Raw genomic sequence first — 18,181 nt, 5'->3', positions numbered from 1 at the left:
TTTGGGGTGTGCGTTCGCACACTCATTGTGTGCGTTCGCACACTACCTAAATGTTGCCAGATTGAGAAACCCTACGGTCAGTTTATAGATTTGCCTCTTAGGAACGCCTCTGTCCAATTTTATCTCGATCCAACGGTTCAATTGGGAGAGATCGTCGTTTTACTAAACAGTATCAGTGCGCAGGCAGCACCTGCGCATTGTCCTGAAAACTACTTGAAACTTCATCGGAATGAAACTAAACCCTAAAGTTTAAAGGTATCATACGTATTGGAATACGATTAAGAGATATAACAAGTATCTCGACTAAGTATTAGAATACGATCAAGGTTAAAAGTCGTATTTGAACTACGATTATATTAACCTAAGTTTATAACTTAGAGTTTTGATATTAAGCCTATGTTTATGGATTAAACGTACAGGTAACTCGACTAAGTAACTGACGTATCGACGAACTACCAAGCCATTGGACCGAAGTGTTTACGTGATTGGACAATGCATGGAGTTTACGCTTGCGGGATTATAATAGTGCAGTTTTGGATAGCGGTCACTGTGAGTGGCAATTTACTTTCGCGTATTATTATTATTATAAAAGTTATTTTCATATATTGTGAGTGTTATCTATACATCGCATTTATATGATTTGTTTATATGGGCTTTTGTTATGTTTGATTGCTTTGATACATCAACCTTGTGGTGATGTTTATGACCTGCATGATATATATTAGATTGGTTTGTGTGAGCTAAATCGGATACATCGGTTGGCTTTGCTATCGATGTCAGACTTATCCGATACATCGGCTGGCTTTGCTATCGATGTCAGATGTATGAGATACATCGGTTGGCTTTGCTATCGATGTCAGGCATATAGGATACATCGGTTGGCTTCGCTATCGATGTCAGGCATATAGGATACATCGGTTGGCTTCGCTATCGATGTCAGGCATGTAAGGTACATCGGTTGGCTTCGCTATCGATGTCAGGAGGATGAGGTTAAGTACGATAGTTATGAAATGAAAAGTCATGAATTATATTTTGAGTATGCGATATTATCAATTTAATAATATCGTTAGTAACTTGCAAACTCACTCAGTATTTTCCCAAATACTGACCCCTCACTCTGATGTTTGCAGGTAGGCAGAGTCGGATCAGACAAACCATCTCCACTGTGCCAGAAGTCAGTGGACTTGCACAAGTATGAGTTTCTAAAGCTGCAGTAGTCAGTAGGTGTCAGTACTAGATAAACTTTTTGACTTCAAACAATATTTTTATATTGTAAACTTTAATATGATATTTTAATATCTATAAGTGTATTATCCGAAAGGGTTTTCCTAGAAATGTTTTAATATGTATTATGTATTATACTTTTATTTGCGAAAAATTATTAGTGGTTTTAGGCTTGCTACGGGTTTTGGAGCTACCACTCCCATTCCCTAGCGCCGGTCTCGGCTCAATAAATTGGGTCGTGACACCAAATAAGGCGACTCGCCCAAATCAACGAATCACAAGCAACTCGCCCAAATCAGAAGAACAAATCTAAAAAAGGAAGACAGTCCGCCCAAAAAGAATTAAAATCAAGGAAAATCGACGAAATAAATTGAATGACCTGATCTCAAAAACGGGCATAAATACCCTATGAGATCAGCGTATTTTTGGAGGAGCTTGAAGGACTCATATATGTTCAAAGAAGAAAACAAAACTCTCAAAATGAAAAAGAATTGCAAATAAGAAGAGTCACCTCGAAGAAACAATTACTCGTTAAAAGAGTAAACATCAGCTAGAATATAAGACTTCGATTAATGAAGATAAAGACAAGCACAAAGAACACAGGAATGTTGAAATATGAAAACCAAGAAAGGAAGAATGAAGATCAAGAATAAGGAGGAATAAACAAGAAACTTAAAATCACAACCAACGAAGATCAAACATAGCAAATGGAAAATAAGGAGTAATGCGGCAGTAAAGAGGAATCGACCGAGTACTAAACAAACAAAGTTCAAAACCCTGAAATAAAAAGAATAAAGGTTTCGCGCACAAAAAAAGGTTCTCCCAAGATGAGGGAACACCCAAAGATAAAGGTTCGCCCAGTACAAGGGCTTCGCCCAGTACAAGGGCTTCACCCACTAATGAAGATTCATATAGTATAAAAGCTTCACCAAATGACGAGGAGTCGCCACATGAATTTTGCCTAAAAAAACATGTAAAAGAAGACAATAAGTCTCGTCAAGAGAATGAGCTTCGCCATAAGGAATCGTCGAGAAGGATCTCAACAAAGAGGAAAAGAATAAACAAATAAAATTCAAAAGGCCGATGGATCGAATCACAAAATTGATTGGAAATTAGAAGACAATTGAAGAAATTTCAAGAGCACAAAACAATCAAAACATGCACAAAGGAATACCTGGAGATAAGCCATCAAAATAAATCAACGAGATTAACCAAGAGTCTCACCAAAAGAAGAAATCAAACGCGAGAATTAAAGATTGAAGATGAGAATAAAGGCAAAGCTACTTTCGAACAACCAAGAGTAAAAGATGAAAAATGAAACAAATACAACAGTTTAAAGACAAAGGAAGATAGAACGAATGCACTTCAAAAAATAACGAATAGATGAATGACACATGGCGAAAAAGGAGAAAAACTAGAATCTTGCTCAAGAAGCAAAAAGGAACGCCGGAATACAAAACGACTCGCCTCAAATAGAGCTGAAATACTCCAAGGCATAAAATACCATGACTTTAGCTTACTTGCGGGGGGCTAATGATGGATACCGAATCCTATTTTACTTATAATGGAGCCAAGTCGCAGAAGATCTATTCTCAGACGACACCAGACTCCCGCCCAAAGGACTGAATCAAGATAAACCAGCGGCCGAATCCACCGGATCCGCCTTGACTGGAATACATCATTCGACATCATAAAGACCGAATTCTAGAAGACTCGGACAATTGCCAGGATCTACGCATATTCAGAGTATCTGTCCTATTTGGATACAAACTCCAAATTAGGAAAATAACCTACAACTTAGGAAGATGAGACTATTTAGGAATATCTTCCTAAATAGGACTCCTGTCTGAATAAGGAAGGACACTCCTAATCAGGGTCAAATCCTACAAAGTAGGAATCACTTTCCTACTACAACTCTGCAAGGTATACATTCGACTACTATAAAAGGAGTTTGAGGTATGCCTAAACATACAACTTACAATAAATACAAATACTTTCTCTTAAGCCTAAACTGACTTAAGCATCGGAGAGTTAATCGGACAAACCGTCCGATTAGCCATCTACACTGTTTTGCAGGATTAACGCCGTCGAGATGCCGTAATCCATCAGTTCTAATTAGAATAGGTAGCTAAATTATCTCCAATTTAATTTTTAGTATGTAAAAAATAACTAAATTGTCTGTTAATTAGTAGGAATATTTATCTTTTAATTTGATTGAAGTACAAAATTAAAATACTGTATTTGGTTAATATATTATTATTTAAATTTTTATCTTATTATCTTTAAAGATATTATTAATAAAATTAAGTTAATTATTTAATTATAATTATTATAAAACCAAAAGAAGAATAAATTTAGTATGAAAAAAATTCCATAACCGATTATATTATATTTATTTTTACAAAAATTCTTAATTAATTTAATATCAATTATAAATAAAAAATTAATATAATTATAATAAATGTACTAATATGTTCATTACCGAGTTACGTTACGAGCCACGTGCATATCACCGAATGTGAAACTTGTATCCTAAAATAATAGAGTTAGGTTAGTAAAGAAAAAAAAGATATCGACAAAAGAAAAGGAAGCATTATAAAATGCAGAAACGAAGGGGTCGGAGTTTCTCTTTGGGTGGTGAAAGATGATTGAATTTGGCTGTTGACTCCTTTTCTCAAAATGGAATCAATGGTGGATCCTTTCTTACTCGAGGCTCTCCAGAACCCACGTCATCGTCTCACCAGTTAGTCCCTTTTTCTTCATTTTATTAGGGTTTTCTTTGTTTCCATTACTGTTGGTTCATCATAGTCTTTACAATTCTTCTTTACATGGCTACTATGTGCAGCTCCTTACTAACACTTAATTGTTTTGGTTCTTGATTGTGTTTTTCCAAGTTGATGGAGTCAGCAAAAACATGTAATTCTGATAATTGTATTGCAGATGTGCCCACTTTTGATTGTCTCTACTGCTAGAATGAAGTATATGGTTCTCACGTACTCATTCTTCTTTGATTCATTTTCTCAATCACATTATCAATAGGATGTGTGAATTAACCTACCTATCCCATTCGGGTTAAAGTAGTTTGGTTGCAAAATGCACCATATTACGCGGAATGCACTTATTCCGGATAAATTTTTGTACTGTCTACATCTACTCTTCCATATTGACATGAGAGATAGGTTTGATTGTGGTTTAGTTGGTCTAGGCTGATGTAGGATAGCTTGTGATATACTGTCCTATGGCGTATGAGTATTAGTATATTTGTGGAAAGTAACGGTTTTGATTGCCTATAATATGTGATTTCATAGTAGTTTGTATGTAAATTGATATATACAGAGAAATATAATAGGTCTTCAAACAATCACAGCTAGAAGGCTATAGGCAATCACACCTAAACGGTCTACAGGGCGATCATAAATAGCATTTGAAAGAATTCAATAAAGACATGTCCAAGTAATCTAAAACTACATTTTTTATAAGCAAAATATCTATTTATAGCTCTTCATGCAACCCTTAGACCCTAATTGTCCTGCAAGCCTATACGAGATTAGATATTTGAGGATGGATCAATGAAGAGTTCATGCTAACATTTGAACTTGTTACAGATTTTTCTTTTCTTTCTTAGAATACCATAATAAGATACTCTTAGTTTCCATTAAGTGTTTTGCCACTATATCAGTTTGCTTTTAGTTTTCTTAGGATGTACTCTTTATGCCAACGGGCTCAGCATTTATTTTAATTATAATTTTGTGGAAAAAACTTTAAAGATTAAAATCATCACTGTTCACTATTTGATTTTTGGAATTTCTTCTCTTATGTCAAAATACAGTAATTGTGTTTATTACTATCGTTCTTAGTTGACACGGTTGTATAAGGGTTTGTTATTGCCTCTATCTTTTGAAAGGTTTTTGGCTAGTTACTTTTCCAAACGTCAAAGATTTTCTTAGTGCACCGAGCATAAATTTTTTGGCAAGTATGCATTATACTTATTGGTTGTGGCTTGTAAAACATGAAATATTTTTTGTTAAATTACTTTAGCGTTATTTTTTTCCTGCTTGTTATTAAACTTTATTTAATAGATAGTCCTCTTTGTACTCTGTTAAATGTTAGTCTCAAATAAAATATTTGTTTTAGTTAGAGCTTTTCTGATTAGTTAGAAAATTGCTTTAATGTTAAAATACCCAAGATACCTACCATTGACAATCATACGATAATAGTGTCTATGAAATACAAACAATTGTGGAATGTGGATGGTTCGAACAATACAGCTCAAAATGGCAGTTGTTAAAGGGTGTCCCTGTGGTGAGAGTTTAGTGCCTCACCTGCCTGGCGAGTGACTTTCGAAAGGTGCTTGTCTATGTGCGCCTCACCCATGAGGTGAGGCGCACATGAGCCACACCTTTAGGAAATTTAAATTGTTTTTTTATATTAAACGCATACCTTAGATTTTATTGTTAATATACGCTCGGCCACTCTTAATTCTATCAATAAAAGGTGAAAAGAAAATTAAAATAAAGAGTAAAGGTAGAAAGAAAGAGGGATATAAAAGAAGTCTTCCATGGTTGCTCTTTTGCCTCAATCCCTTGTATTAAGTTGCTGCTCCTCTTCAAGTTTGTTTCAACCTTTTCTTTAATCTCTTTCCTCTTTCTTTTTTCTTCCTTTTTAGTTTCCATTTTTCTACTCTTCTTGTAATCTTACTCAACTATATATCTCTCTTTTCAAAGAAGAAAAATGTTGAAAAGGATAAAACATCTTCTTATAGGAATGCCATGTCACTCCTTTTAACTTTTAGAGATGAGAAAGAGATGGATACTGAAGACGAGAAAAAGAAGATTGTGAAAGTGATTATGGAGAGTTTGTTAATGAAGAGGAGGTTAAGAAGATGATGACCTTATTGATCTTGATAATGATACTGAGTAGTTGATTTAAAAAAAAAATACAGGAATTTTAGCTGATTGATAGGATTTTGAAATATGGCAATATTGCTCATTAGTTCTTAATTGCTTAGACTATTTTTAAACTCTTTAAGTTCATGGTTTGTGATACTTTTAATCTTACATTTAGAAAAAATTGATGCTTGTTTTCTTTTATGACTTTTAAAAGTTATATTTTGTGATTTTTATTTTCCAGAGTCTTGCCTAAGTGCCTCTTGCCTAAGGCGCTAGGACCCTTTTGCACCTCAAAATTCATCTCGCCTTTGTCTATCATTTTCACAGAAGGAAACGATAAACAACAACTGGCTTTCACCTTAAAAGCATCTTTGTGAGCTAGAAATGCTTCCCTTGCCATTTGCTAGACATCAATAGATATCTTCTGGCCACCTTCTTTGGAAAATTAAAGAAAAAGTAGATGGAAAATTATGAACACATTAAAGTTTATACTTACAAGATCATCCTTTGGGGCATATTGTTATTGTTCATCTCACTCAAGTGCCCATTGTCAATTGTTGACCCTAGAAATCGTCATGACAACAAAATAATAACAATACATGGTGGTGGTGCAGTTAGTAAATAAGCTGTAGCTCTGCCTTACTAGTCATCCATCATTTTGTACAGTTGGTTGATATATCATGCATGTCTAGTTAAGTCTGTTGCATAGACGTTTTTCTCTTCTTAGCTCTTTCAGAGCCAATAAATGCGATGCACCGGTGTTAACTCTCTATATTCCATTTTTTTAGCTTTACAAAGAATTGTTTTTTGAATATAATGTTTCCTTTTAGGGTGCATTATGACATAAGCATGGCTTCTCTACTCTGTTTTAGAGTTTATATTGGGTCACGTAGTTAGAAAAAATATAAAAAGTCTGATATAATGACTTTTTTTTTCTTTTTTGAAGTGATATAGTGACTGTTTTAATTGATAATGCTAATAAAATTTTGGGTGCATAAAGTGATCTTCATAGAATTTTTAAGAGGACTAGACAACTAAAGTTGCAAAATTTTGGGTGCATTTGCAACAACTAAAGTTGCAAAATTTGTCCTTAACGGATTTGATTTGCAAAGCTGGAAACAAATTGGCGCAAGGCTTAAACCCATGCACGATGTTGACTGAAATTAGTTAGCAAAATCAGCTACTTTTTGAACGTTGAGATTTGCAATTTTCTGTATGTTGGTCATTTTATTTATTTTTAAGTTAAGGGGAAGTTTTTTTTCTTTCTCCAACTGTCATTTGGATAAATAATGTTAGATTATTAAATAATTGGAAGTTCGACATGTATGAATGAAATCTGACTAAATGTTATTTTTCATCATTAATTTAACAAAAAGTGTCATCAATTAATTTAGAGATCAGTTGCTCGTTGAGTTACGAGATTCATATTATATATAAGCTGTTTTGTATTAGTTAAAGCATTTTCTTTTATGTAGTTATAACAGGAACTTCCTGTGCTTAAGTACAATTAAGCATGAGCCCTTTTAAGTCCCATCTTTTGTTATTTGTTGTTCTCACAACCTTCCTGCAAAAATCTCTTCTGTAAATCAATAAATATTTTTCCGAACTGACAGTGGTAAAGTATAAGACCTTTCTTAGTAGCAATGAACCTTTGTTATCTTTTTGAATTCGTGGAGTTCAAGAACAAAACTGTTTTTATTGCTTTATGATGTGGCTCAACTGCTCAAGTATGCAATTCCAAAGAGAAGTATCAATAAAAGTAAATAATTGAGTAATGTACACATAGCGAGTGGTAAAAAAATTGAACTTTTGAATAACACAAGTTTGATCTTGAAATTCTAAAAATATTAGGTTTCATGATTTGTGAAACTTAAGAGCTTAGATCAAGAAGAATGGCTTATGGGGAGGGGAGTTGGTGGTGTGTGGGGAAGAGGAGAATGCTTAGTTTGAGACATTTGAAAAGCTGCTGGGGCCATTTTCTCTCGTCATTACCGTATCAGTTTTGGGCTGAAAGATTATTGATGCCTTTCATGAATAAAAAACAAGCCTGAAGTGGCTTACTTTTTAGTCTTCCTAGTGTATATTATAAGTTATAACTATAAGAGTGATCTCTTATGTCAATAGCAATAAACACCTTAAAACCATGCAAATTTTCTTAGCAAGAACATCATTCAAGGACATGATTATACAATTATTAATTGTATTGCATACATAAGTACCTTACATTACAACCATCTGATTATAAAATTCACAAAATAGTACAGCTTATAATATTGCATGTTGTTAGATGCATTGGTGACCCTGTGTGCGTACGTGTGCGTGGGAGAGAAAAGGGGAAGAAGAGAAATGTGGGGCATTTACCTGTGTCTTGATATGTGGTTCCGTTTCTAGTATATGATGATTGTTACTTGGATATGTATGTTTATGTCCTTGAATCTAAACTTATGTATCATATATAATGAATGGGTCTATGCATGTTTATTTCGATTACATCTTTGGTGTCATTTGCCATACAAGTAGTCGTCGTACTTTCATTCCGCATTTCTCACAAGAACTCTCCGATTCTTTTGGCAGTTTTGAGGATGGAACTTGATATTCAGAGGTTTCTACAGAACCCTGATCAACAGCAATTTGAATTCCAACATTTTCCTACTTCGTACCTTAGGCTTGCAGCTCACCGTGTTGCTCAACACTATGGGTTGATAACCATGGTACAGGATAATGGCTTTGATGGTCTGGTAAACAAAATTCTGGTGAAGAAAATAATAGAAAGCAGATATCCTGCTGTGCGTTTATGTGACATACCTGCTAAACAGCTGGAAAAAGATAAACCTGAGCAGGTTAAAATTGTTATCAGGCCTCGACCGGACAAAGGCTTTATGAATGAATCTGATGAATTTGGAGTTAAAAGAAGTCCTATGAGAAGTGTGGAGGAGAGGAAAGAAGAGTACGATAGGGCACGGGCTCGCATCTTCAGTGGCCCTACCAGTCCCAACTCAGACAATATAGTGTCTCAGGTTTTGACTGATAGAAAACCCACATGCCCAAGCAATGATGAGCATGAAGGTTGCAGGAACTGTGCAAGTGATCTGGAAAAAAGTATTTTCTCCAAGGATCGAGTTGCAATTTTCAGAGATCGGGAGAAGGATCGCACAGACCCAGATTATGATCGGAGTTATGAAAGGTATGGGTTATTTGTTTGAAGCAATTGTCATCAATCTCATGCAATGTTACGTGTTTTTGTATTCAGGATTATTGTCTACACGTCTGTGAATTAGGTTTCTCAATTAATGCAGGTATGTTAGGAGCCTTCCTACGAATCAGAGTTTCAACCTGGCACCAATGAATATGCAGAGGATTCAACTTCCGTTTCTTCAGTATGATACTGGTTTTGCGCAGTTGGGTCAGATGCAAAATTTGCTTAGCTACCAGCAGCCTGGTGCAAGCCCTGTGGTGTGTGCTGTAGGGTCAAATCAAAGATTAAGAGATCCTGCAGCTGTGCAATGGCCAAGTGCTTCAAAGATATATGCACATTCATATGAGCAATTTAGACATGCTGTTTTCCAGGTATTGTACATGTTTGTTTGTGATGGTGGAACAAATTGGATTATTACAAAATGGTTAGAGATATTGGATTGATGCTCTCTTACATGTTGTTATGTGCAGCCGCCTTTCTGTCAGCAACCTCTGAGTTTTGATTATGCTCAGAAGCTCCGCTAGTTGGGAACGGTATTACCTGCTATACTTGGTTGTTACAATTATTCTTTCTTTCTACTCATTTGTTACAATTCGAGTTTATAGTTTCTGCATCTATTGATTTCTTATGCTTAGCCTATTGGTCGGTTTGGAGTTTGATCGAGTACTATTGACTAGTGAAACAGGATCGTAACTAATGGGTTAGCCTCTTAGCTCATCATCACTACCAATTAATCTATGAACGATTCGATATTTTATTATTTTGAGCACCCACCAGCATGATACCATGGATCCTCAATATTATATATTCGTACTGTTATTTTTTATTGAGTAACTTTTAACCCACTTCTTGTACCGCCTAACGTGGTAATTAAAGAGTGGATTGTAACGTGACAATTAAAGAGTGGATTCATTAAATTCTGTTTTTTAAGATATATACTTTTAGAAGAGAATTGGACGAATGAAAGCTTGCCACGTAAGGTGAGTAAAAAGAGTTGGTTATAAAGTATTTTTCTTTTTCATTTTTGAATCTTGAATCTTGAAAACATAAGCTATCTATTTACTTTTATGATTAGCTGGTGTAACTTTCACTTTTTCTAAATTTTCTTGCTTATCTAATTGCTTTAGTAATCCGTTGGTAAATTTTGCTCTTTTGATATATCGATGGAGAAACAAAAACATACACTCTTGTAGATAATTGATTTTAAGACCTAACAGTTCAAAGACTATTATATCGTAAATTAAATGTGAGTGCAATATATTTTAATTTTAAATTATCTAATACAATTTTTCAGTTAAAATTAAGAAAGTTGTCTAATTTGAGTTGGTTTTGGTTAAAGTTGAATGGAATAGTGATAAATTTTTTTGATTTATTTTCAGTTTTTAAGTTTATAAAATTAGTTAATGAAATTATTCATTTTTTTGTTTAATTGTTTTGATATTATTTATGATGAAATTCAAGTTACTTTTGTATTTTTTTTAAATTAATTATTTAGTCTCTAGATACACGTGGTAAAATAGTGACCTCAAAATGGATTATGCCTTCAAATGAATTTGATTTACTATTTCTTTTTATATTTTTCTATCTTTTATTAACTAAACTTTTTTACATTTCATATTAATTCTTTTTTTTTTTGAGAAAAAAACAAAAATATCAAAGGGCTAAAACCGAAAATTTTACATTCATAACCAAAAGATAATTTTTTTTACATTTACTAGCTATGCAATAAAAAAAGAACACCTCAAAAAAATGAGCTGAGTCAAAATTGGAAAAAAAAAAAAAAAACAACCATGTGGGTGCCCTTGTCCCCCATGTGGTGGTTTCTTTTTTTTTTTCTTTTAAGTCTTTACTCTTTTTAATCTATTTTACTAGTAGTCACTAAAAAATTAAATTTATATTAATTGACCAATCAAACGTAATAATTATTAATAAATAAAAATAATAATAATGTTATCACTTAATAAAAAAATTATTAGATTATTAAAAACTAAATATATAATTAATTTTTTTATATTTAATTATATATATATGTGTGTGTGTGTGTGTGTGTGTGTGATGTATATATATAATAATTTAAATAATAAATTATGTATAACCAAAGTATTAAAAATAATATCTATTGGATATCATATATTAAAATTATCATGTATAAATTATGTATCACTAATTTATCAATTAAAAATATTTTTGTTCACGTCTCATATACTAATATATATTTGAAGGATAACATCTATGAATTAATTTAATACATATTTCATATGTAAGTCTAACGCATTGAACATTATATTATGTGTATGCATAATGTATTTATAGAGTATCTTATATAAAAAATTAATGTCTAACTTGCTCTAAAATGTATAAATTATGTATTATAAATGTTAATATTATGCAAAAAAATTAAAAAAAAATATTTCTTACAAATTACATGTCAAATATATACTTATTCAAAAATATTTTTAAAATATTTCAGACACGTATCAAGTATGTCTTTATCATATTTTTTTATTAAGTATATATTATTGATAAAATATGTATCAACAATGTATTAATCAAATGTGTTTTTAAAATATTTCAACACGTATCAAATACGTATTGCAACGTGTCTATCATTTATTACGTATTGAAAATGATATATCAATGATGTATTAATCAAATACGTTTAGAAAATATATCAATCACGTCTCATAAATTAATATATATATATTTATAAGATAATGTATATGAATTAAAATGCTCTAAAAATGTATAAATTGTAGGTTTAATTACTTAAAAAAACCCACCTTTAATCTTGTTTTCGTTTATACCCTAATCTAGGAAAAATGTCACATATACCGTTTGTACCCCAAATTTCAAAAAATAGATGATTTATTGAAAACAACTAAATATGAGGGTTATTCCATCCCAATGGAGGAGGAGCTCACTTCCTCCCATGGAGGAAGAAGCAGGTCGCTCCTTCCTCCCATTGAGGGAAGGAGCTTGCTGCTCCTCGTTCCATGGAAGGACCTCAAAAATTAAAAAAAAAAGTTATTAAATTTTGTATCGGATTTTAAAATTTGTTTTATGGTGGTAAGTCGGAAATAAAAATATTTTATTTATTTTACGTAAATGTTTTTACGGTTTTTAATTTTTAAAAAATTACCGATAATTAATATAAATTAAATTATTATTATTAATTGATTTTTTTTAAAGAAGAAGGTGTTTTTGTATAATTAATAACATTGACGTGTAATTATAATATATACTAAAATTGAAAGACTATTTTAAACTATTTTTCAAATGAAAAAAGTCAATTTAATACTTCGAGGGTAGAGGTGAAACATAAAGACAACGTCAAGGGTATATGTGCTATTTTTTCTAGTTCAAGGTATAAACAAAAAAAGATTAAAGGTGAGGGTTTTAAAAATAATTAAGCCTAAATTGTATATCATTAATGTACATATATAATAAAGTCTAGTATGACATCGGTAGGAAGATAATGCAGCTAAGCCGAGACTTGCTTCTGAGACATTTCAGACTTTACTTTACTTGCTCTTGCTGATATGATCTTTTCTCTTGTTGAAGAAGTGGAGTTTGCAGGTATGGTATAATTATTTTAAAAAGTGGATTCCCGATAGTTTCAGAAGTGGTAGCAGTGGTATCGTATAGTTGAGGGAGGCTGCTTTTATATTTGGATTTAGAGAAGAGTTCTTTCGAACCATCGACACTCATGTACCATTGCATAGACCGACATTGACCACCCCATTCTTTCTCGATGCGGATCACAGCCTAGTTTCGTAGTCAAGGGGCGAAGGGCAGAGAGTTCCGTGACCCAGTTCTTTGAACCGAGATTGCAAAAGAATAGGAATCGAGTGATGAAGAAAGAACTTAAATAGAGGCAACAACTCGTTATTCAAATGCTTTCTTTGGTTCGCTTGCCCTTGTTCAAACAGTTTTTTTTGTGTGGTTACTGCAGATTAACTTCTTTCGGAGGGTAGCAAAGGAAGAATACCTATCCTTTCGTACCCTTGCAAGGGAATCTACTTCTTTAAGATGTCGAAAAGAAGCTTTTGTCTCTTGCTTGTTCGGTTTGCCCTTATGAAGCCGTGAACTCTGCTTTTGCGGGTACTCTGACCGTTGAAGGAACAAGCGCAATAGCCATAGAGTAGTCAATACCCGAATAATGGTAAATGGATTTAGAAGATAAAGATCACAACCTAAGTGATAGAGTGGCCAAGCCAAGTCAAACTTCAGTCGAGAGACAGGAAAGCAGGGGGGAAATTCGAGTTTACAGGAAAGATCAGAGTAGGATTACCAGTCTTTGAAATTAGATACTAGAACTAGGCATTGAAACATACAATTTTGGTAAGCCGAGTGAGATGGCATGGCTCTCTAGCCTGGAGACCGATTCAAGGGCGAAGGTAGGAGCGGCGGCAGCAGGGATTTGGTAATTAAGACAAAAGAGGATCCGTTCGCAGACGCTTTGCAGGAAAGAGAGAACAATGATTAGGAAGAGTTCGATTTAATCATAAAGAGATTCTCTTCTTTCTTATATAAATAGAATAAGATCAAATCACGAATGCTTGAAGCTATTGTTCTAATATCCCCTCCCCAATCACACTCTTAGGACGAATGAATCCACGCCCAGGCAAGATGTAATACCCCAAATATTTAAAATAATTAAATTGTACCACATGTCGTAATTTCGATAAATTAAATTGATATAGATTTAATTTAATATTATTGGGAATTTAGACTAATTTTCATTAAGCGTATTAGCGGGATTTAAGGAAAAGATTAGGAAATTAATATAAAATAAATAATAAATCCCGAGTTAATAATTATTTCGCCAAAGTCCGCGAAATATTTATAGTATTTGTGGCAAAAGTTTCGAGTCAATCGGAGACTGTTTAAAATTTGGACGCGAATAAGTTTTGGACTAAATTGCAACTTTTGAAAAGTTCAAGGGCCAAAGTGTAAATTAGCCAAGTAAGCCTCGAGAATAACAATTAGAAGATTATTGACGGAAAATAACCATTTAGGGCTAGTATTATTTATTTGGATATAAATAATACGTATATAATTGAGTTTAAGTGGATAATTAACCAAAGAGAAATGGTTTAACTTAAGGTAATGAAGGCTTAAAATGATATATTTGCCATATATATATATATATATATATATATATATATATATAAAGATATGAAATAAGAAGGGATCAGAAGGATCTAGAGAGAAGGAGAAGGAAATCGACGATCACTTCGATTCGCCGTCGTTTCGCCGTTTCTCGTTCAAATCGCACGTTCTTTATATCGAATTGCTCGGAATTCAATTCTCTATCAATCTCAAGCTTTGTACCAAGGTAAGATACGATTTATTGGTGCCAAAATTGAAGGAACAAGGGCTGTTTTACTATAAATGTTGTGTTAATATTGAATTTGGCGTATCTAGATCGTTTTTAGTGTTTTGGAGAAACGTAATTACGGGTTCTGTGAGATAAGGTGTTATTTGCGTTTTTGGAATGTCGGAATACGTCTGTGTGGCCCGGAAATGGATTCCGGGCTATGCGAAAGACCGCACACAAAAGTGTGCAGGCGCACACAAAATTGTGCGGGCGCATATGGTCAGCCAACGAACATATCAATTTGAGCATTTCCGCCCCGTTTGGACCTAGTTTTCCGACCTCAAGTATGTCAGACATTAAGAATAAATCATGGACTTTCCGATAAGCAAATTAAACGTGTTTAGATTCCGAAACACGTATGTCCTATACTTAGAAATCGATAACTACCTCGGCTAAGTACATAGGGTTTATTAGGAGTTTATCGAGGTAAAAGATCATATTTAAAATAAGGACGTATTAACCTAAGTTTGTAACTTAGAGTTTCGGCATTAAGTTTACGTTATGAATTAAACGTACGCGTGATTTGAATAGGTAATTGACGTATCAACAAGCTACCAGATCGACGAGCTGGAGTAGTTACGTGATCAAGCAATGCACGGAACCTACGTGATTAGATAATGATAATGCAGTTTTTGGTATAGCGGTTTCAGTGAGTTGCAATTTACTTTTGTGTATTATTTATAAAAGCTAATTTCTTATATTACGAATACTATTATCAAGTACATTTATATGACTTGCTCGTATAAGTTACTGCTATGTTTGACTGAGTTGATTGATTGTATGAATGATGTTTTATTCATTGCTTTGAATACATGAATCTAGTATACGATCCGAAGAATTTAACTACCTATTGGGTGTCAATAGGCTGTGTGATCACCAGTAATTGAGTTAGTCTAGCGTGTCTAGATTGTCATTGAGATTATGAGATGCGCATATGATATGAATGTGGATACGAGAGTGAACTCGGTTAAAGTAACCTGAGCCCCGTATCTAGTGGGTTGAGCTCGGTTGAGTTATCTCGGGACCCACAACTTGGGATTAAGAGGCTGGTCGCGGCTGACGTGGTTGAGTTAGTATTACTCCCGGACCAGATCATTTGGTTCAATTTGATTTGATTATATACGTTTAGCATGTCGAGGGTTAGAGTTTCAATCAGATCTATTACTTGAGAATGTTGTGCGGTTTGCTTATGTCATCTATTGATTTATATACGTATTAAATATGTGATGCTATATTTTGATAGTACCATTTGTAAATTGCAAGCTCACTCAGTATTTTCCCAAATACTGACCCCTCACTTTTGATGTCTTTCAGGTGACTGGAGTCGGATCAGACAGACTATTCTCTTTGTGCCAGAAGTCGATTGGCTTGCACAATGTATGAATTCATTTAGAGCTGCAGTAGTCCATAGGTGTCAGTATATGAATAGAGTTTTGATTTCAAACAATATTTTAGTTGTAAACTCTGATATGATTTACAAAAGATGTTTATTTATAAAGATACGTTTTTATCAGTTTGATTTCTGTACCAATTGCCATGAATGGAAATGGTCGTACTTATTGCTAGAAACAGGGCAGTGCTGTATATTAGATATCGCTTTGTAAGACCCTGGTTTCTACGAGTCGTTTTGCAACCGTTTCAGGAAAGAAATATGATATTTTAATATCTATAATTATGTTATCTAAAGAACTTTTATGAAAACATTTTATATATTGTATTGCGAAAAATTATTAGTAGTTTTCAGGCTTACTACAGGTTTTGGAGCTACCACTCCCATTCCCTAGTGCTGGTCTCGGCTCAACAATTTGGATCGTGACAGTTGTGGTATCGGAGCAGTTGGTCCAGTTACCTCTGCTAATATGTGTTTTGTTGATTAAGTAACCTAGGAACTACTGCAGCTATAGAGTTGAGTTCTGTCTGATCCAAGTCGTTTGCATAATGTGCTTTGTGATAAGTATGATAAATTGATTGGTGAAATGCTTATTGAACAAAGGGTCAACGCGCCCCCTAAATTTGTGACACAGGGTCATCTAACCCAATTTATACTTTTTTGAGCAACTAACCCCAAAACTCTTCATTTTTAGGTCAAATAACCCCATAATTGTATGTTTAAAAAGCGTAAAATATAAATCGGAAGTGAGAGATATAAAAAAGTAAATAGATACTTTCCTAATTATTGAAATATAATTATTTTAAATCCATTTTGTAAAATAAAAATATAAATTATGGGGTTATTTGACCCAAAAATGAAGAGTTTTGAGGTTGCTAAAGTATAAATTGGGTTAGATGACCCCGTGTCACAAGTTTAGGAAGCGTGTTGACCCTTTGATCAATGCTTATTTGCTTTTTGTGACACATATATACGGGATATATACGTATATTTTATTTTCGATAAGATGTGGTTGCATGATATGCTTATTTAGATGAAACCTTTAGGAGATATAATGCCTCCTATGAATAGAACATAGTTGATATTGCTACGATTCGGTAGTAATATGTACGTGGTTAGCATCGAATAACGTGAGAGATGCTATTGAATTCGATCGATCGAAATTTCAGAAAGAGTATGAAGAAGGAATGCAAAGTTACAGCAGTGGAAGAACTTTCTAGGTACAGAGTTGTCACGACCCAAATTATTGAGCCGAGACCGGCGCTAGGGAATGAGAGTGGTAGCTCCGAAACCCGTAGCAATCCTAAAACCATAATAATTTTTTGCAATTAAAAGTATAATATTACATATAAAACATTTTCGGAAAACTCTTTGTAAATAATATACTTATAGATATTGAAATATTATATTAGAGTTTACAATAAGAATTAACTATTTGAAATCAAATCATAAGTTTCCTATTGACGCTTACTGACTACTGCAGCTCTAGGAATTCCTACTTGTGCAAGTCCAACGACTTCTGGCACAATGGAGATGGTTTGTCTGATCCGACTTCTAATACCTGCAAACATCAGAGTGAGGGGTCAGTATTTGGAAAAATACTGAGTGAGTATGAAAATTATTAACGGTATTATTAAATTTACAACATCGCATACTCAGAATATAATTCATGGCTTTTCATTTCATAACTATCGTACTTAACCTCATCCTCCTAAAATCGATAGCGAAGCCAACCGATGTATCCTACATGTCTGACATCGATAGCAAAGCCAACCGATGTATCCTACATGTCTGACATCGATAGCGAAGCCAACCGATGTATCCTACAAGCCTGTCACGATCCAAATTTATGAGTCGCGACCGGCGCTAGGGAATGGGAGTGTTAGCTCCGAAACCCGTAGCAAGCCTAAGAACCTGTGTAATTTTTTCGCTTTTCAAATCATATTTCATTTATCAAAATACATGTGACCCCATTTTACAAAAACATCAGAGTGGAAATGCGTTATACAAATACATAGACAAAAACATCTAGACTACTGCGGACCGCTAGAATGAAAACCTTCCTTTACTTCTTGTACAAATGACTTCCGAGAATTAAAATT

General features: G+C 33.7%; 1 protein-coding gene across 2 annotated transcripts; it reads left to right on the top strand.

The window, feature by feature from the left end:
- Nucleotides 1-3,790: 3,790 nt before the first annotated feature.
- LOC126682373 (uncharacterized) lies at nucleotides 3,791-16,202 on the top strand. 2 transcript variants are annotated; one of them, XM_050378025.2, is made up of 5 exons: nucleotides 3,791-3,967; nucleotides 8,688-9,297; nucleotides 9,410-9,680; nucleotides 9,780-9,842; nucleotides 16,004-16,202. In XM_050378025.2, exons 1-4 carry the CDS (start codon nucleotides 3,904-3,906, stop codon nucleotides 9,831-9,833), a joined length of 999 nt encoding a protein of 332 aa, XP_050233982.1. In that variant the 5' UTR covers nucleotides 3,791-3,903; the 3' UTR covers nucleotides 9,834-9,842; nucleotides 16,004-16,202. The 2 variants fall into 2 exon arrangements, with proteins under 2 accessions (XP_050233982.1, XP_050233981.1); XM_050378024.2 differs by lacking the exon at nucleotides 16,004-16,202 and having other exon boundaries at nucleotides 9,780-10,069.
- The last annotated feature ends 1,979 nt before the right edge of the window (nucleotides 16,203-18,181 follow it).

Source organism: Mercurialis annua, linkage group LG5 (assembly GCF_937616625.2).
Source record: "Mercurialis annua linkage group LG5, ddMerAnnu1.2, whole genome shotgun sequence".
Taxonomy (NCBI): domain Eukaryota; kingdom Viridiplantae; phylum Streptophyta; class Magnoliopsida; order Malpighiales; family Euphorbiaceae; genus Mercurialis; species Mercurialis annua.
The sequence above is the reverse complement of the archived record's forward strand: the minus strand, read 5'-3'. Positions and strand labels throughout refer to the sequence as shown.